This window comes from Panulirus ornatus, chromosome 30 (assembly GCF_036320965.1).
Source record: "Panulirus ornatus isolate Po-2019 chromosome 30, ASM3632096v1, whole genome shotgun sequence".
NCBI lineage: Eukaryota > Metazoa > Arthropoda > Malacostraca > Decapoda > Palinuridae > Panulirus > Panulirus ornatus.
Genome location: NC_092253.1, coordinates 1,040,001 through 1,060,654, shown reverse-complemented (window position 1 = coordinate 1,060,654; position 20,654 = coordinate 1,040,001). Strand labels below are relative to the sequence as shown.

The 20,654-nt window shown below is 35.6% G+C and overlaps 1 protein-coding gene across 2 annotated transcripts in view; it reads left to right on the top strand.

Annotated features, from left to right (window-relative positions):
* The first annotated feature begins 682 nt into the window (after positions 1 to 682).
* The window catches only part of LOC139758286 (V-type proton ATPase 116 kDa subunit a 1-like), a 35,166-nt gene continuing 15,194 nt past the window's right edge, over positions 683 to 20,654 (top strand). Inside the window, exons 1-12 of one of the 2 annotated variants that reach the window (XM_071679502.1) lie at positions 683 to 819; positions 2,360 to 2,498; positions 2,983 to 3,159; positions 3,987 to 4,115; positions 12,291 to 12,367; positions 12,661 to 12,787; positions 13,562 to 13,738; positions 14,900 to 15,112; positions 15,342 to 15,492; positions 17,073 to 17,212; positions 18,024 to 18,269; positions 19,241 to 19,350. In XM_071679502.1, coding sequence (XP_071535603.1) covers positions 2,382 to 2,498; positions 2,983 to 3,159; positions 3,987 to 4,115; positions 12,291 to 12,367; positions 12,661 to 12,787; positions 13,562 to 13,738; positions 14,900 to 15,112; positions 15,342 to 15,492; positions 17,073 to 17,212; positions 18,024 to 18,269; positions 19,241 to 19,350 — 1,664 coding nt within the window. In that variant the 5' untranslated portion in view covers positions 683 to 819; positions 2,360 to 2,381. Of the gene's footprint in view, positions 820 to 2,359; positions 2,499 to 2,982; positions 3,160 to 3,986; positions 4,116 to 12,257; positions 12,368 to 12,660; positions 12,788 to 13,561; positions 13,739 to 14,899; positions 15,113 to 15,341; positions 15,493 to 17,072; positions 17,213 to 18,023; positions 18,270 to 19,240; positions 19,351 to 20,654 lie in introns of both variants that reach the window. The other variant, XM_071679501.1, reaches the window with a different exon arrangement.

Genomic DNA, 20,654 nt, shown 5'->3' with positions numbered 1-20,654 from the left:
CTTCTATGCGATATATCTTACCTTTCGTCCAAGAAAGGAAGCATGCTTCTGCTCGTCATTTCAGTTACAATATAGATAGAAGTGTAATGCCTCTATTTCAGCTGCAAGAAATAAGTTAAGAAAAGTGATTACAATTCTGGAAACTCAGGTTTTAACATATTTGCTACATTAATTGTCTTTTCTTTGTCAGCTCATATTTCTATTTAATTTGGCAGGATAAGTAGCTGAATACTCCTATTGATTATGTAATGTAACCTGATAAACAGACTAACTAATTACGATTACAGCTGAATGTCTAATGATTTAAGGTTGACATGCAGCGAAGAATAGTCAAAGCTGGTATTAAAGGGATATGTTTATAAACATGACTAAATTTAAATCTAAGTATTTCGTTCGAATTTAATGTTTACCATCAGTATACCGTCAATATTTCTCCACAAATCCAATGAATGATTGCTAATATTGTTCATATAGATATTTAAGTGGGAGAAATTATAAAGGTTCACAATAGTTTATCTACTAGATCATTTTCGTTGATAATTTAGGTATATTCAAGTCATTTTACAAAAATACGAACATCATAGATGGCGCTGTATGCAGTCAGCTGGTCCGTCATATGACTGATTTCGATTGGTTAATAGACTGTGGCGTAGTATTTTTTATCCAATTGGAAATAAGACTATACTTTTAAAGAAGAGAATCCAAGTTCTGATTGGATGAAGTAATAGCTATTTACACTTTTCAAACTATCCATCCTCAATTCAGGCAAGGGGTTATCAGAAGGGAAGAATCAACAGGTCTGTAAGGATTTGTGTAAAGGTAAGTAAAGATCTTATGCTATACCGGTACAGTTAAGGGTAGGCACTTGTAGATATAATAGAAGTCGTAACTCTTATGTTATACCCTTAATTACACCGGTTTATGTGAACTTTTGATTTTACCTTCATTTTTCAATAAGCAAAATATACAGTTTCCTGACAGCTGATAATGATAGAAATGAATATTTTTGTAACACAACAGGTGCCATATCTGATGACTGTACTACTCGTTCCCTCTCTTGAAAATATCAGAGCATTGCACAAAGTGATGGTATTTAAAGATCAGGGAGAATATAGGGTTGAATGCATGTATTTTGATAAACCTAATTTGATGTAACATTTCTAGCTTTACCCACCCAGCTTTTCCTGTTTATATTGCAGCTTTCTGTGGGGAAATGACGTATGTTTTAGTTGCCTTCTATAGTTGATTGTGATTAGAGATATCTGCGAAGGATCGATTTAACATCTTTCATATTGAACGATATTAGATAAGGTGATAACGGTGTATCTTCTCTATACTGGAAACCACACTTAATGAATACCTCAAAATAGATTTTTTTTCTTCTTCAGTAAAAGAGAGGCTAATATGACGGCTGTGATCACAAGAAGAAACTACAAATTGTTAGTAGTATGGTAGTTCCTCATAAATTTTGGTATGATACAACTTAGAATCTGCAAATTTTGGATGTGCTGGAATTTTGATTTACTATTCTTTATTAGATTCATAGATTTTTTATTTAGATTAATAGTGTCTACTACTTTTAGTGTTTCCCTGTTGCATTAAAGGATAGGAAAACTAGAATGGGAAAAGTTTAAGTACAAGAAGCTCCTTAGAGGAGTACTTGCCTCATTACTGATATATAACGATAGGAAATCTAAGAGCATGTAGGTCAAGATAGGTCGTAGTTAGAACTAGGAAAGATAGAATTTAAAATGAAGATGAGAAGATGTAGTGTGAAGAAATCACTAGAAAGGAGCATGGATGAAGGTCTTTTGGGGAATTATGATAATGTTTTTGTTATGAATAGGGTCCTTGCACTTCAAGAAAATCACATATGCTGAATATGCATGTGAAAAGTAGATGAATATAGTAAAGGATACAAGAAGGAATGTTAGTTTGTAGAATAAATAGATTTATGCAGTTAGAGAACTAATTAAGACCAGGGATAATGCAGATGAGGATGCTATAGGGATTGTTGGTGACAGCTATGGAGCCATTTTGCTTATGGAGGGATGTGAATGAAGACGTTATTCTTTCTTAACAAGTCAGTTTCTTGTGCAAATTGAAAATTTCTGAGGCATTATATAAGTGCGGATGTCTGCAGTTAGTCTGATGTACGTACTGGGCTTGTTTTGAGGTTGGCATGAGTGATTTTGATGCAGTATGTGTTCCAGATATACCCCATGTATTAATGATGATCGATAGGTACAGTATAATGAAAAGTGAAATGTATGCACTCTTTTCCAAACACTAAAGATTTTAATGACCACAATAACTTATGATTATGGGGTCTTTTTTTAAGACGGGATGTATATTGCAGGTAGAGATCGTTCGATTTCAGCATGGGGTCAATCTTCCGGAGTGAGGGAATGACCCTGTGTCAGCTCTTTCTCTCCAGTGAAGCAGCATACAACTGCATATCAGAACTTGGCGAGATAGGGTTGGTGCAGTTTAGAGATGTGAGTTATTTATTCCCATTTTCATCCTTTATATGATTCCTGTAATTGCTTTGTACTTGAATTATATAATCTAAAGAAAAAATCTGAATGGCTTTTATTTAAACTGAATATACATCGTTACTATTGAATTGATTACTGTAGTAAAGACTCCATGAATATATATTCTTCATGTTAGTTTTCAATAAGATTTTGATGCTGCATTTAAAAGATATGGACCTCCATGGTGTAGCAGTTAGTGTCAAGCCTGCATAGGTTTGAAGCCTGGTCATAGTAGTCAGTCCACAGTCACCCAAGTTGTTCATCCTACGCTAGTGACGAGTCAATAGAATGTTTATGTGGCTTAGGCCAGGATATATATACATATATACAGCATAAATGAGATGGCCTTGATTTGGGCATTTAGTTGCCTGTGCCATCTCACCTACCATGAAGAAAAAGATAGATTTTTTGATGGTTCTAACCTTAATTCATTATTTACTTACAGCTTAACCCAGATGTTAATGCCTTCCAACGCAAGTTTGTCCATGAGGTACGTCGTTGTGATGAAATGGAACGCAAATTGCGTTACTTGGAGAAAGAAATGTTGAAGGATGATGTTCAGGTTTTGGACAACGGAGAAAATCCTGAAGCTCCACAGCCTCGTGAGATGATTGATCTGGAGGTAAAGGACTTTGTTGTATAGCTTCACTTATTTGGCCACTGAAGGACTACTTTTGCAGAATATAAGGTTTATCCATTCTCCTAAAGGTGGCTCTTTATAAAGGGCCCACATTCAAGCTGGCACCACCAAGTGCTCTACTGGTACAGCACTGCGTATTTGCATAGCTCTTGCCTTTAAGCTGTATCAGTCTGTATTATCTTAATAGTAACCCCTATCAAATAATTCAGCTGATGTTTCAGACATTTCATTTGTTTGTAAGATTCTGCATATGTTCATTGGACTGAGGGCCTCAGCCTTATCCCCATAAACTAACAAAAAGAGCAGGAATGCCCAGCTCCTGTTGGGAGACTTATTATCTGCAGTTGTTACATATGAAAGGGTTTTGCATTTCTTGATAATGTATGCAGAGTATCAAACTGATGGATTAGATACATAACTGAAGTCTTTTACAGTCTTACTAATAGATGATGCTTTGGTTTCACCAGAACATTTGTGCTGTATTTTAATTCTGATTAAAAATTAAGACTCCACCTGAAGTGTTCACATAACAAGTGAGACATCACCTTTTGGGTGTTGTATCGTTTGTCAGTGACTGAAAGAATTTCAATCTTATCGAGAGTTTGTCATTCCCTGCTTTCGCATGATGTGTAACCGTGAAGCTGCGGGATCCCCATAAAAGGGGTCCTGGGATTGTATGATAGTTGTAGATATATGAAATTTTGGAAAAGAATATTTTAATCTTTGATAGAGAGTGTAAAGTTTGAGAAAATTGTATCATCAAAGCTTAATAGTCATGATATTGAAACTGCTTGATTATATTTGTATAGGCTACATTTGAGAAGTTAGAAAATGAATTGAGGGAAGTGAATGCCAATGCTGAAACTCTGAAGAGAAACTCGCTTGAACTGACTGAACTGAAACATGTCTTACATACAACCCAGCTATTCTTTGAGGAGGTGAGTAATGTCGGTAATCTTATGATCAGCAGTTTATCATCTGTTTGATTGCTATTATAAAGAACTGTTACAAATTCAGTATTTGTTTACAAAGTAGTGATAATTTTTTTAAACATTCAATTGAAATAAGTTGTCATGGTTTTGCTTCAAATTCTACAACTACGGTTTTAAATTTGAATAATGAGAAGTCAGTATTGGATTTATTTGTCTGAAATGCTTACATGATTGTAATCTATTTTTTGTGTAATATGGATTTCTGCTCAGCAACAGAAAGGCTGGTGCAGGATATTGGGAAACTGTATGACAGCTGAAAGTCAGATATGAAGGGCTTTTATGTATGTATTGATTTTAGGGACACCTTTATGTTAATTGCATGAATTTGTCACAGTTAACTCCCTCTGCATGGGTTAAAGTTTGATGATGCACTATAGTGTTTTTATGGGAATTTGTAGTATCAAGTGTCATCATTTACCATTTTATATCACATCATTTATTCATAAATATCTACTCCTGCATCAGCTTTTCCCCCTCCTGATTTAGATTATGCATTGATTTTATACTTGGCTGAGTAGTGAGCTTGCTACCTTATGGAATAATAGAATAGTTTCTGACACTGTGTACAAGCTTTTTAACTCACTTTTGGTATTATGAAATGTTATATTTGAAAAGATATTTTGCTATACTGGTGTGGAAGCAAGTAGAGTTTGCAGTTCTGTTCTTTAGTGTCTTGTTAGCTGAATGTTTTTGTTTTGGCATGTCATTAGATTTTGTGCTAATGTCTGAGATCTCATCCATTCAGAAGAAATGAATATAAAAGTAAGCATAAGTTGTAAATTGGGCTTTCTAGATCATCTTTGTTTGTGCTGCTAAGGACTTCCCTTTCCCTACTGTTGTCATTGTTTGGATTATGCCACTTAGAATTGCTGTGTGTGTTTGTATGTTTTCATCATTATCTAAATGTTTCGTCATTTCAGGACTACGTTATGTTATTATTGTTAGAGGTCTGTATTCATGAAATTCTATTTTTGACATTTACCCAATATTAACACACACACACACACACACATACACACACATCTCCAGGTAAGACTTTTAACTTTAGCAATAGACTTATGAAAATCATATCTACTGGGAATTAGGAGCTCTTGTGAAAGCTTGCTAAAACCTTCTGCTCCATCATCAGTGCTTTCCTCCATCACTCATGATACTTCACTGATTAGAAGAGTTCTTATGTCTCCCCAGTACCAAATGCACAATCTGTCAGTGAGTGGACCATGACTGTCACCCCAAACCTTAGCATAATCGGTGAAAGTTGCGTTTAATTTGACTTACACAGACACTGCAAGTTTCTTAAACCTTCAGGAGCTAGGTAATAGGTTTGCTTCTCACTGGTATATCCCCAGTGGAATATTTTTATTTCAATGCAGTATTTACCCCTTATTTTTGGTAAGTTTTCTGCACTTCCTTGAAAGTGTCATTATAATGAAGAATATTATTTTTTTTGGAATCAGTTATGATGTTTGAACTGCCTGAGTAAAATGCTTTTGTAGCTGTCAGTTAAAATATTAGATAGTCTGTTTGGAGTAGTGACAGAAGCTGCATGAATTCTTTTCATAGCATAATGGCTTGTATCGCTCAATACATTCAAGTTTGAAAGGGAACATAATATATTTCCGTCATTTAATGTCATGATTAACAAAGAAAATGTGTGTTTAGAATACTTTTTTATATGAAAGAAATTTATTCCGACTCTTATAATCACTATTTTTCATTTCACAATGGCCAAGTAAAGGAGCTAAAGGGAGTTAAGGATGGGAAGGGGGGCTGTTGGTTGTAAGTGTTTGGGTAATGACGGGTATGTTGGAAGGTATAGTTATTCTAGTTATGTTGTGTAAATGTTAGTCTTGGACCCTGAATGCAAAAGAATGAAAAAGGATATACATGTAGGAAAAAAATGCCTAAAGACAAAGTGTTGTGTGAGGTGGGTTGATCTTGTAAGAAATGACAGTATGAGAGCAAGGTGTGGCTGTAAGTGCAGTCTGATAGAGAAAATTAACCAGGGCGTATGGAAATATTTTAGACATAGAGAGGAAGAGAGAAGAAAGGCTGACTAAGAGGAGATATGTGTCAGAATTAAAGCAAGTGGGAGGAGAACCATCATTTAGGTGGGTGAGAGTCATGCCTGGGAGAGAATGAGTTGGATTGATATGGTTTACTGGTGGTGATATTTGTCAGTGTGCTGAACCAGGCCATATGAAGCAGTTAAGGGAATAAGAATATAATCTGTTGGCCTTGGCTATGGATGGTGGGCTCTGCCTCTGGTGCATTACATATGATGGCTAAAGAGTAAATGTGAGCAAATGAGAACATTGTTTGTTTCTAGTGATACTTTGCTAAGGCAGGAAACAATGAACCAGTATGAAAAAAAAATGTGTATATCTATGTTTGTTATTTTTTGATACCGGTGAAAGATTAATTGATAAGGTTAGTAGTAATGATATCTATCATACATGAGAAGTTGCAACTACAGAAAGCTTTGAAAACTATCATGGTTTATTTTTTTTAGATTTATTGGTAGTGGACTAAAGACAGAGTAGATCATGTGGACATGGAAGACGATGATACAGCTTTACCAGTAATTGTTTATAGTTGGTAACCCATTTGACCTGGACCCTACATTAGCTGATTCTTTTTCATTGGAAGAAAATGCTATGCATGGTGGGAAGCAACAAAAATTGGGAATTAGTTTTAGTACAAGTATATTGGATATGCCTGATTAAGTTATGCTGTACCTCTCATGACACACCACCTTGTATGGGTATCCAATTTAGATAATTCTCTTCACAGCTGCAACAATGAAATATTGGATATTGAGGTAAGAAGAAATAACTATACAGATGCAGTAAACATATACACTAAGCTCATACATGCATTTATAAGAGAATAATGTCTTGCATACTGCATTGTTCTTAACAAAGGGGTAAGGCACCATTTTGTATTTATATTTCTTCTTTTGGGTATTTTGGAGAAGAGTCAAATGATCACTTTGCTTCTTATTCCTTTTTGTTATGACTTACAGTTCCCTTCATGCAACGGATTTGCTTGATTTGGGCTTTCATTAGGAGGAGCTGATATTTCTTTAGGAATATCATAACTATGCATGCTGGATGTAATTAGTGAGGAATTGGGTCCCTATATACTGGAATGCATCAGTTGCATGGAAGTTTCCTATAATGATTAAGCAAAGGCTTTGGTATACAGAATAATGGAGTTCTTTGTCCTTTCTGTGGAATATAAGTGATTATGAGTAAAACTGATTCATAACTGCAATTAGTAGCTTGGCTCAAGGTTTTTGTTGGAAGCTATGATTCCTTAATTTACAGTCAGTTGTTATTGGTTATTCTTAATTACCATCTGCGTTGATTGGATAAAGTAAACGTATAATGTTAGGAGACTAGGCAGGGATGAGCATTGGGGTGTATTTCTCATTAGAGTGTGTGCACATATTGCAAATATTTTTTTCTTTCAACATAAGGTTAATGTTGTATGGATATGTATTTAATCAGAACAAATTAAATTAGATTTATTAATCCAAAGGATTCGTGACTTTACATATGCACTTGAAATGTCTAGTTTATTTTAGTAAAGCTTTAGCATTTATAAGAAGTGAAAAAAATGTTTTCTCCAAAACATTAAGATTGAATGACAGGCATGTCGTTTCATTCTGCAAAGTTATGTTTATCTTGTTTTTTTCTGTCTTGATTGCTAACAGTTTTTCAAGTGATGCAGTTAAATTAACCAGCACATGCTTTGTCTCCTTTATAAAGGGTTGTCTGTCAGAGAGTTTGATTGACTTTACAAGTGAACATCTCATTATGAAAAAAGAAGCTACATGAGTTTCATTGACTGTTGTGTAGTTAATGGTGTTAAAGCATGTTTTCAGTACATCATTCATGTTCATGTTTTGCTTCCAATTTTATAGAATTTTGAGCTAATTGATTATTCTTGATGATAACAAATATAAATGCATATGTTGATTATGGTCTAACTTGGAAAATGTCCATCAGGGCACAAACATAAGGACTTACAGCCCCACTAGACCCCTGTCTCTTCTTGCATAGTGACAAGCGTGCAGAACTAGTGAGCTGAAAATCATAGCTTTGAGAATGCTGAAGTCTTCACCTAATAACAAAGATGTAAATAAAGCATTATTCTCATAATTTGGAAAATCCTGTGCAGTTCAAGTAACAGACAGTTGAAGCACTATCCATGGGACAAGTCTGGGTGAAATCCTCAGGGGAGGTTGCTTTGAGCTATATATACTAATGAATAACAGAAATAAAAGCTCATTCTTAATATGTTGAATGATATAAAGAGGTTTCTATGTTCAGTTAGAAAAAGGCAGAGGGGTCAGCTCCCCTTGATTTATATCTGTTTGTATTGTGGAGATAGGGCAGCTTGGTGATTTCATCATTTCCAGTATCATGTACCTGTAACTTCGCATTCTTTGGTTTTGATGCTTAACCCTTTCACTGTGGCTGGTACACATGTGGTCTCTCTGAGTAATAAAGGTTCACTGTGGCTGGTACATATATTTACCATTTTTCTATGTTTTCTGAAAACTTCCTCACAGGGGAGTAGGCCTTGAAGTTACCCAGCTGCTATGAATGGGTTAAACAGTCAGAGAGAAATAGAAATACATTGAGGATCAAACAGACTGAGGGACAGTTACTGATGGCAATGGACACACAGATGGCAATGCAGAAATATTAAAGGTGATGGGTAGAAATAGAGAGAGAGAGAGAGAGGGAGTTAGAGAACAAAAATGTACACTGATTACCTATTTCTACTGTATTAGGAGGAAGTTCTACACTCGTGAGTCCCCATCACTTGAACATTCTCTGGTGTCCCACAACTTCTTAAATTTATGTATTTTGTCTCCATTGAACATATCTTCAGTCATTTTATTCTATTCATCCTCCACTTCTGTACTGTCAAAGTCTTTCACATCTTTTATGAAAAGTTTCCTGCTTAATTTCATGCTATGTCCTCTGGGTGCTCTGTCACTATTTCTTGAAGAATTGCTCATTATACATAAAATCTGTCTGTACAGGGTGTCCCCAAAAAATGTTCTCACTTTTTGACACCCTATAACTCACTGATTTTTTTTTTCAGAACTGAAAAAAGAAAAAAATCCAGTGAGTTATAGGGTGTAAAAAAGTGAGTGCATTTTTATGGGATGCCTTGTATAAAAGATTTAAAGGTGTGATCAAGTCATTCCTCATTCATCTCTCTTCCAACATTGGGAGATTTAAGGTTACTGGCATTTCTCTGTAACTCACCTATCTTAATTTGGGCAAATTGAAGGCCGTTAGCCTTTCCCTGTAACTCAGCTGTCTTAATTCTGGTACCATCTTTGTTGCTTTCTTCTGGATCTTCTCTGTTAGATCTTTGTGTTGCTTGTGTTGCCAGATTTGAGAAAGATGTTCTAATTTCATCCTCATTTATGTTGTGAACAGCTTGCTTGATATTTACTTATTCATGAACTTGAATGCATTTATAGTATACAGTAGCAGACAGTTGGTCTCTTTAACTGTTTGCTTAAGATGGTACCCTGTAGACAGATTAAGGACAATGCTGACTCCTAAGTCTTTCATACACAGATTCCTGCAGTTTATTTCCAGCTAGATGAAAATCTTACTATGGCCTTCTTTTAGTGTGACTTCTGCTTGTTACGTTAACATGGGTTGAACTTTATCAACCTTGGTGTCCAAAGTCCCCTTGTAAGTTGATACAACTGTCCACACTTTAAAAAAAGAATTCCTCTTGCCTCATAACCCTTGCATTATCTGCAAACATATTTGAGTAGGAGTACGTATCTTCTGGCAAATTGTTTACATAGATCAAGAAGAGTATTGGTCCCAGAATAAAACCCTGCATCACTCCACTGGTGACCTCAAACCAGTTTGAGAAGGTTTCTCCGATATGTGTCCTTTGTTCCCTTCCATTGAGATAATCTACTCATCCAAGGACTCTTTCTCTCATTCTTCCTCAGTGACCCTGCTTCTTGATCAGCCTTCTATGTGATGTAAGTCAAATGCTTTCATGCAGCCTAGATACAAACACTCCATTTAGCCTTCTTTTTTTGGTATACAAAAGAGCTCACTCTCTTGTAAAAATCTAAGTGGTTCATTACACATGACCTCCTTTCCCTGAAACCAGGTTTTTTCTGACTTAGTTTTTCCTTCACAAGAAGTCATCCATTCGCTTTCTGAATATCTTTCCCAGTACCTAAAGAGCACATTCATTAGAGATTGATCTGTAATCAAGTACTTCCTCCTATTCTTCCAAACTCATGGCACATCATCTTTTCTTCAGTGACATCTTGAACATCATTTCATATGGTTTGAAAACTGTATATGCACACATCTACAGCACAGATGAAAAGACTTTCGTCAGCAGGATTATGAGCCTCTTATAGGTCAAGACTCTTTAGTATTCTGCTCATTGCCTCTCAAGGTATTTCAGTGTTTTCCACTGTCTCTTCCCCATTTCATTTGATAGATGTTGGGCCATCGCATCTTCCCCTATGAAAGCCGTTTTGAACTTTTCATTCAGTTTGTCACATATCCTTTTGTCACCGTTCATAACTCCTCCCTCTGAACCCCTGAATAACTGCTCTTTAACTGACAATTTACGCGTGATTTATGAAAAAAGTTTTGGATTAACCCCTGCTTTGTCTATGATATTCTTTTCCGAATTTCTCTCTAGCTCCTTTCCAATCCTGCTATACTCATTTCTTGCTCTCTTGTATTTTATAAATGCTGGCTGGCCAAAGTTCCGCCCATAGCTTTGTCACAACACATTGCAAAGCTTACACTTATTGACATTTATTGATTGACTCCTACTCTCATTCAACCCTCCCTTCTGTATTTTAGGCTAAAGAACCCATGCTCTTACTGTTCCCTGTAAATTTCACAGAACCTTCTTCTACAATCCCTGTATTCAGGCTGTTGAACTCCATTTTCCAGTTACCTTAGAAATTCTTGTGTTCTGTTAGTTTCAACAGCTATATCTACTGTGTAAGTTACTTCTTACTTCTCTTTTTATATCTTTTTACTACTGAAGCATTATATCATCACCCTATCAGTTGGTTTATTTTACAAGGTACGTGTTTGTGTGTGTGAAAGTGTAAGTTAGAGATTGAAACTAAATGTGTAATTGGTACATGTATATGTTGGAACACAAGCAAACACATTTAGAAAGCATTTTTATACACAATACAGCTATTTCATATACATGCATTTGCATTAGTATGTACACGATTGTACATGAATGCCCACACTAGATGGAAACACTGTAGCCTCACTCAGTGGATGGGTTTACAGTGATAATGATTAGACTCCTTTTCTTGTGTCACAATTTTCATTAAATCTGCATTGATTGTATTTATTCATGACATCCTTTGAAGCTATTGTCTTATCATCAATTAACATACTTGCTTAAATTTTATTAATTAATGTATAATATCTTCCTTGCAAGACAAATTATAATCAGATAAATTGCAAGTTGCTGATGAATTGGTAAAAAACTAATGAAACTCTCATTTTCCATCCCATCTGCATGTGAATCTTCGATGCTGGTTCTGCGTGACATCCCAAACCCCAACTACATCTGCACATATCTGCTGCTCATAACAAAAACCTCTACTGGGATATTGATAACAATTGTCTTTCATTTAATATTTTGAACACCAAATGGCTACCAAAATCACTAATATATTCTGGCATATTTGATTGCTCATATTAAATATTTGTTGAAACCACATTTATGAATTTTATATATATATATATATATATATATATATATATATATATATATATATATATATATATATATATATATATATGTTATACATATATTTACACGCAAAATGTATATAATACTTCCGTTTTAATATATGTGTGTATGTGCTTATTTGCAATTGATGTAATGAATTTATAATTAAAATTGTGTTGTTATCTGTTGTAATTAATTGTATGCAATGTCTTTTATGATGAAAATTGTAAATTTGATCATGGGTGGTATGTGTGGCTGTACTCTGTGATGTAATGTCCTTTGTGGCTTGAGCTCATCTAAAAGCAAGAGGCACATTCTTCCCTTCATCTTGAACAGCGGGATTCTGAGCCCAATAGCAGCATCACCCAGAACCTCCTACCAGCAGAGGAAGGCAAAGGACCAGTTCAGCTAGGGTAACTTTTTCTTAATTTTTGTTTTGTTTCTAGCATATTGCAAAAATTGAAATAATTTCATTGTGGCTGAAATTCCAAATTTGTAAGAGCTAATCTGAAACATATATTTGGAATATGGAAATAATGATTTGATTGACTGTATTCTTTTAATCTTTTTCCTTATGAATTTCCTTAGGAATCATGTGTGTCAACTTTCATGTACTAATGATTCTTACCAACTTTTAAGGGGGATACATAAAGTAAAAAAAGACTGTCAGTATTTGGTATTTTGTAATCTAATGTTGTTCTCATAGGTTTATAGCAGGTGTGATCAATCGAGAGCGGATGCCCATGTTTGAACGCATGCTGTGGCGAGTGTGTCGTGGAAACGTGTTTGTGCGCCAGTCTGAGATTACCCAACCTTTGGAGGACCCTGTTACTGTAAGATGCAAAAAGTTGTTGTTGATAACTTTATTGTAGTAAACATATAAGAAATGCTGTTCATGATGGTAGCCTGGTAAATATTATCTGTTGTCAGTTGTTATTTTTGCACTGAAATTGTAACAGCATTGTATAATTGTTAGGTAATATTGCCAGATGGTTATAACCTAGTACTGTAGAGGAATGTATACTCTTGTATGATGAATATAGATTTTGACACTTGTAAAAAAGAAAAAAATGGCTTGTTAGCAGTTTTATGGGTGTTCTCATTCAGTTTGAATTGTTCACATCAAAAGACTCAGGACACTTGGGTCTGTGAGGATGATTGAATGTATTTCTCCTTGACAAATTAAGTATTTCATATTTTGATTATGTGAAATTTTTCCATTTTACTTGCATGAAGCGATGAATGCCACAAAATTATTAAGGTGAATGGCATGAAATGACAATAGTAGTAGCAGTGATAATAGCAGCATTGATGTCTCCAGTAGCAGAAAGTGGTTGAAGCAACAGCTAGGGCAAAAGTTGACATCTTGTGCTAATTTGATCTCTTTTTGAACAAGCTTTTGTTTTTTATAAATGTATAAGGACAGAAAATAGACACAAAAATCAGGAGAAATGTTAGGAACAAACATGTGTACAGCAAAAGTTACATGAAGCATTACTTGCCAGGCCTTATTAATATGAGACTCACTGGAAAGTAAGTTTATAAATAAAGACTTTTCTGTTACAAAGAGTTATGTATCAGGTGTTAATAATATATGACATTAACAGGGAGGAGCAGTACACAAGACTGTCTTCATAATCTTCTTCCAAGGTGAACAATTGAAGACTAAGGTAAAGAAGATTTGTGAAGGCTGCCGTGCTACCATGTATCCATGTCCTGAAACAAACCAGGAACGTAAAGAAATGGGCCAAGGTGTCAAAGGGCGGTTAGATGACCTCAGCACTGTAAGGATCTGAAAGTATTTGTTATATCTGTGAAAAAAATTGGCATGAATTTTGTGTGTGTGTGTGTCTTTAGAATCAAGGAGCAGCTGCATATAACTTCACATATTAAAATGCGACAAATAGCCATACATTACTCATCATTTCCTAATATGATTTCTTCTGTCAGGATGCATAGATAAAGGAGATAATTATAAAACTAGCAGACCTGCAGGCTCATCATATGTAGGGTAGAGGGAACATGAAAAACAAATGACTGCAAAATGAAGAATATTGGTGGAATTCTAGCCAGGATGATAAAAGTTTCCTCCCGCTGAAAAAATTATATGGATCAAGATAATTATTTACCGTAAATGTTTCAGTAAAGATTAATTTTATTTAATCATTCTTAATGATATGATTAAAGATCCAAAACCCCATTTTCATGATTCCCACTGTATGGAAAAAAGGTATGTGCCGAGCTATAGTTAATCTATCACATCAGTTATAGAAATGCCATATTTGTGTTCGTGCTTTGATTTTTTTAGTTTAGGCAGTAACATTATCCTTTCACTTAACCCACCATGGAGCTCCATATTAAACAAAGTCCTTGTTATATGTAGAGGCTGTTACCTGTTCATATTCCTTTTAAAAAAAAAACCATCATTTACATCAGAATTGCATACATGGAATTCCTTTATACATTTCTTAAAAAGATAGGGATGTATTCCACAAGCTAGATAGAACCCTTCACCCCTCCTTCAAAAAGGATACCATATAAAAACATTAAGTAATTTCTCTTGTGTTATTGTGTTATGCTGACTGAATGATAGTCACTGATTCTTTATTTTATACATGACAGATTGGATGTATTCATGAGGCCATGCTGTTTTTGTTTCTTATACCTCCATAGTACAGTGGAAACAGTTTGGTACCTAAAGAAAAAATATTCCTTTGAGCTAAATCTATCAGTAGCTAATTTTATCAGCTTTACACACATTTGATTATCCCAACAATTTGATGTAACATCATGTAAAGTATGTTTTGTTTTGGGAATGCATGCTATTCATACTGAGCAGCTGAAATTACTGTGTTTGAATGTTTGTGTATATTTGGATAAGCTTTACACTTCAAAGTTCCTCATCTGTAATCAACTGGCTCCACACTGACTTTTGTAAATCCTAGGTGCTGAACCAAACAACTGACCATCGGCATCGTGTTTTGGCCGCTGCAGCAAAACACTTGCGTACTTGGTTCATAAAAGTAAAGAAGATTAAGGCCATCTACCACACCCTTAATATGTTGAACCTGGACGTGACAAACAAATGTCTGATTGCAGAATGCTGGATCCCAAATGCAGATCTTGGCCTTATCCAAGGTGCCCTTAGTAAAGGAACGGTAAACTAACCATAGATATTTTTTGTTTGTACTGGTTTTGATAATGTATATATTCAGAATCTCATTTTGTCATCTGATAGGATTAGATACTTGTTAGGTAAGCAGAATTAAAGATTTTAGTTTTAGCTGTCGTAAACTCACATAATGTGATGAATCTTTTTGGATATTTGTGATCGCATGTTACTGATTCAGTGATGTCTTAAAAAATCCTCTTTCAATTAATTTAAAGGAAAAGTCTGGTAGCTCTGTACAGCCCATTCTGAATCGTATGCAAACCAACATGAAACCACCAACTTTCCATCGTACCAACAAATTCACTGCTGGCTTTCAAAGTTTGATCGACGCATATGGAGTGGCAAGTTACCGTGAAGTTAACCCTGGTTAGTAGGCTTGCTTTATTAAGTGCATAAATAGGTTTTTGCTTTTGAAAGAACCCAATACTTAATAATCATCCATTCAGTTGTCTTCTGGTTGTGCTCATAATTCAAGTTAAGAAATGAATTTACCAGCCAACCAAGTGCTTTCTGTTCATGCTTAGAACTCATGATAATTACCATAAATAATCAGTCACCTACTTCATTGTTATCCACATTTAGGTTCATGTTTTGTTTATGTTCTTATTTCTCAGCCTTAAATCCTAAAATCCTCCTTAATTTTGTGGCTTCTCTCAGTCCCTGCAGATCATCTTGCTAGTTTACTCATGAATTAGATATTTCTTTTTTTATACATATTCACCATTTCCCGAATTAGCGAGATAGTGCTAAGAACAGAGGACTGAGCCTTAGAGGAGATAACCTCACTCAGCCTCCTCCTCTGTTCCTTCTTTTGGAAAATTAAAAACGGAAGGGGAGGATTTTCAGCCCCCGCTCCCTCCCTTTTTAGTCGCCTTCTATGACACACAGGTAATACATGAGAAGTATTCTTTCTTTCCTATCCCCAGGGATAAAACAGGTCTGGCAGTGGGATATTGTATTTACTAGAATATAACTGACACATTTTCTTCCCCCTAAAAAAATTGGAAAAGTGGGGATGCAGCTTGCAACGGAGTACAATGCCATGAAAATTTTTCAGTATGTGGCCTCTACCACTGCCAGACCTGTGTTACCACTATACCAATTGGGATAAATTCCATGTTCTCCCCAGCCCATTTTGAAAGGGTCAGAAAACGTTTTAAACAACAAAATCTTAAGCTAAAAATTCAACAAGTGGAGGAAAAGCATGTGAGGAGATGCCATGTTTGTTTATATTTAATTCATATGCATGGACAGATAAACTATGCAAATACAACACCATTTGCATTCATTTGTAATGTAAAAACTTGAACAATTTGGTGTATTATTACTGTGGATTACTCTCTTAATGTTTCTAGAATTTTTTTCATATACAGTCCATGTGCTGTTCTCTGTGTTGCATGAATACGTGAGATTACTCACATATGGCAGAATGTAGCACTTTAGTGACATGAGTTCATCCATTCTTATGTCATAGTAGCACATATGATTTTGTTAAGACTAATACATTTTTTATTTTACTGGCTTAGTTTAATAGATTTTAAAACTTTTCCAAACTCATATTTTTATATATCTTTAAAGGTTTTGCTCACTTTTAGAGTAATGAAGCATGTATGTCCTCTAAAAATTTCAATTTCTGATCAATTTCATCAAGCAGTTAGCACCAGATATTAATTCTCTAAGCATTCTGGACACACACGCAACATACTCAAGACAGCATACATGAATTTTGGAAGCTGTACGAGTGTGTGTGTGGGTTTTTCAAACCTGATTGGTTATATATGGGCAGCTGCATTGAGTAGGAAAATCTGTTTTGTATGTATATACAGGACAGCCTCATTGAATGGGTTGATATCTCTATGATTAGGTAATGTGACTAGGTGAGAGCACAAAAAGTTACATTAAGTATTCAGATTTTTCTCATTATATTATTTTCTCTTATGTAACAGCCCTTTATACGACTACGACATTCCCGTTCTTGTTTGCGGTCATGTTTGGTGATGCTGGTCATGGATTGATTATGCTGACATTTTCTGCTTGGATGGTTTTACGAGAGAAAGCCCTCATTGCTGCTAAGATGAGTGGAGAGGTGAGTAACTTTGTGGCAGTTATTGTATTGCTTTTAATAATTTAGTGTTCTGCAGAGCAGACCTGACACAGACATGAATAATTTCAGTCCAGAAACATGTGTGGTCATGGATGTATCTTGGGACACAGTTTTGAAAAATATGACCTTTTACATGTGTTCTTTGTGCATTATAACGATTATGAAAGTATTAATATGCTTGTTTTCCCTAAGGATTGGCTGTTAACAATATTGACCTTTTCAGTCACGGTGTAGATTAGTTTATATTTAAGATGGAAAGGTTATCTATCTACCTGTTAATCTGTCTATACCTCTGATGTCCACTCCCTGTGTGAACTCTCATCAAGAGGGTGGCCAAGGCGAAAGAGTCTCCAACTATTCCTGTCCTTGCATGCCTCCCTTGCATACACCATTCCATGCATTCTTCCAACATTTTTCTTCCTCCAATACTCTTCCAATTTATTCCCAAATGTCATAGGTGGTCTTCTCATACCAACCCCTTTAACCATACTGTCACACACTGTCCTTGTAACTTCCCATCTTTCATTCTTTCACCATTCCCAAACCACCTCAAAGTATTGTTTTACCCACTCTACCACTCCACAATTCATTTCTTTGTATTCCCATGCCAAACAAAGTCTCTTATACACCCTCTCATTTCTCTCTTCATCCCATTTAGTCAAACCACATGTTCCTTTCAAGTAACTTTTCCATAGCATGAATTTTTTTTACCTCTGTGTCTTATTCCATGTCCATGTTTTGGTTCAATAGGTCAGGGCTTGGAGGACTATACTTTTTTTCTTTTTTCTGTTAGATTTGGAATATCTTTTTTGGTGGACGTTATATCATCCTCCTCATGAGTTTGTTCTCCATCTACACTGGTATCATATACAACGATGTTTTCTCAAAGTCTTTCAACGTATTTGGCTCATCTTGGCACATACGTCACAATGCTACAGTGGAAGACTTGAAAGACTGGGGAGAACTCACGTTGAATCCAGGCTCACATGAAGAATACACTGGGAAACCATACCCATTTGGATTTGACCCTATGTGGCAGGTAAGTGTTAAAAAAGTGATTAACATGATACCCTCCAAAGAAAACAGAGTTCTGCTTTTTGGCTCCTTATCCTGCTGTGTGTACATCTACCTGTTTGTGACTTTTAAGCAAAGTGAGTTTTGGTTTGTCTTTCTGTTTTTACAGATTATCATTGTGTTGTATCTATGACATTGCTAAGGTGTCATTAACCCAAAGAGGAGCTGCATAGACTTGTACCTAATGGTTTGATTTGGAGACATTTTGAATGCTGCTAGGGTCAAGATAGTTTCAATCTTACTTAAACAGTGATGAAGTTGACATCTGCATTCCTTTCACATGTAATTGTTTAGTAGTATCCTAAGAAATTATATGCTGTCCTGCTACTACTGCTTAGATTTGCTTTTGTAATGTAGAAGCTTATCATTATCGGAAGGAATCACGGTTTATGGCTTATTACAAACAAAAAATGCATCAAATTTTGCATAAAATCAATTGCCATCACAATTTATATTTATTTAAAATCTCTGATGAATATTCTACCTTATTTTTTTCTTTCTAAAAAGTAAGTTGTATTAGAAGGTCCATGTATCAGTCACCTTAATTTCTTATATACTGTAATTTGTTTGTGGTGGATTTCTTGTTTTACAGCAACTAGGAACAAAATATCAAGTGTCTGGTCTGTTTATTCTGTATTATGCTTTTCTTTTTGTTTATATAATGAGGATCTATCTATGTATCTTTGTCTTTGCTGAGGGAGCCACCTTCTGTTGAACACATTTTTACTTCATAGTGCAGGAAAGTGGTGATTACTTGCTTGTAAACCAAACAAATAAGTAGAATTCTTGAGCAACTGTCTAAGATTTTTAGTTATAATTGCTACAAATGTAAATGAAATTAGATGTATAGTAATCATTGTGCCTTATTTGAGTGCCTCAAGATTAGGATACTCTCTGTGAAATTATTTACCATTCCTTCTGTCTTTATTTTGACAGATTGCTGTGAACAAGATTGCCTTCCAGAACAGTTATAAAATGAAGATTTCAATCATAATTGGAGTTATCCACATGATCTTTGGAATTATGCTGTCTGTCTTCAATCATGTGTAGGTATTTTGTAAATAATGTGTTAATGCGCACTGTTCAATGATTTATAGACATTGAAGTAAGAATAAGATCATATTCTGTGTTACCTTCATCCACTCATCTTCCATTTTTAATATCCAACATTTATGATTATTATTTTGTTTTTTCATACTGGATCACTGTTTCCTGTGTTAGTGAAGTAGTGCAATGATTAGATGAAAGGCCTCATTCACTCACATATATCTTTCATGTGTAGTACAGCAAAACCATAGCTCCCTGGCCACTTCATATGGCCTGGTTCAGTCCATTGACATGTTGACCCTTGTACATGTTGTTCCAGTTTCCTCTGTCCCATGCATGCCTTTCAGCCTCTTGCATGTTCAGGCCCCAATCACTCAAGATCTTTTTCACTTATTCTTCCATCACCAATTTGGTCTCCTCCTTCTTGTCCCCTCATCTTCAGAGACAAATATATCCTCTTTGTCAACCTCTCTTCAACCACTCTCTCCACATGTCCAGACCACTTCAGCACATCCTCTTCAGCTCCGTCAACCACAATCTTCCGATTACCACTCCTCTCTCTTATCCTTTTATTACTTACTTAATGAAACCACCTCACACCGCATTTCTAGCTCATCCACCCTCCTATGCACATCCTCATCTACAGCCCATGCCATGCATCCATGCAATATTGCTGGGACTACTATACCTCTAAACACACTTACTTATACCTCCCAGATAAATACCTCTTTTTCCAATCATTATTCAGTGCTCCCAGAACCTATGCCCCCTCACCAACCCAATGACTTGCCTTTGCCTTCATGGTTGTATCTGCTGCCATATCCACTCTCAGGTACCTAGAATGCTTCACTTCTTCCAGAGTTTCTCCATTTAAGCTCACTTCCCTACTGACCTGTCTCTCAACCCTGCTAAATCTAACTAAACCTAATAACTTTGCTTTTATTCTACGACACGCAGAGAATATGTGGGAAGTTTTCTTTGTTCCCTATCTGGGAATGTACATGCACATATATATACATATATATGTACATATCAACTGGGGTCAATGTGCTGTCATTGGATTGAGCTAGGGCATGTGAAGCGTCTGGGGTAAACCATGGAAAGGTCTGTGGGGCCTGGATGTGGAAAGGGAGCTGTGGTTTTAGTGCATTACACATGACAGCTAGAGACTGGAGGGGAGGGGGGATGCTACTTCATGTGTGGTGGGGTGGTGACGGAAATGGATGAAGGCAGCACTTGTGAATATGTACATGTGTATATATGTCTATGTATGTATATGTATATATACATTGAAATGTACATG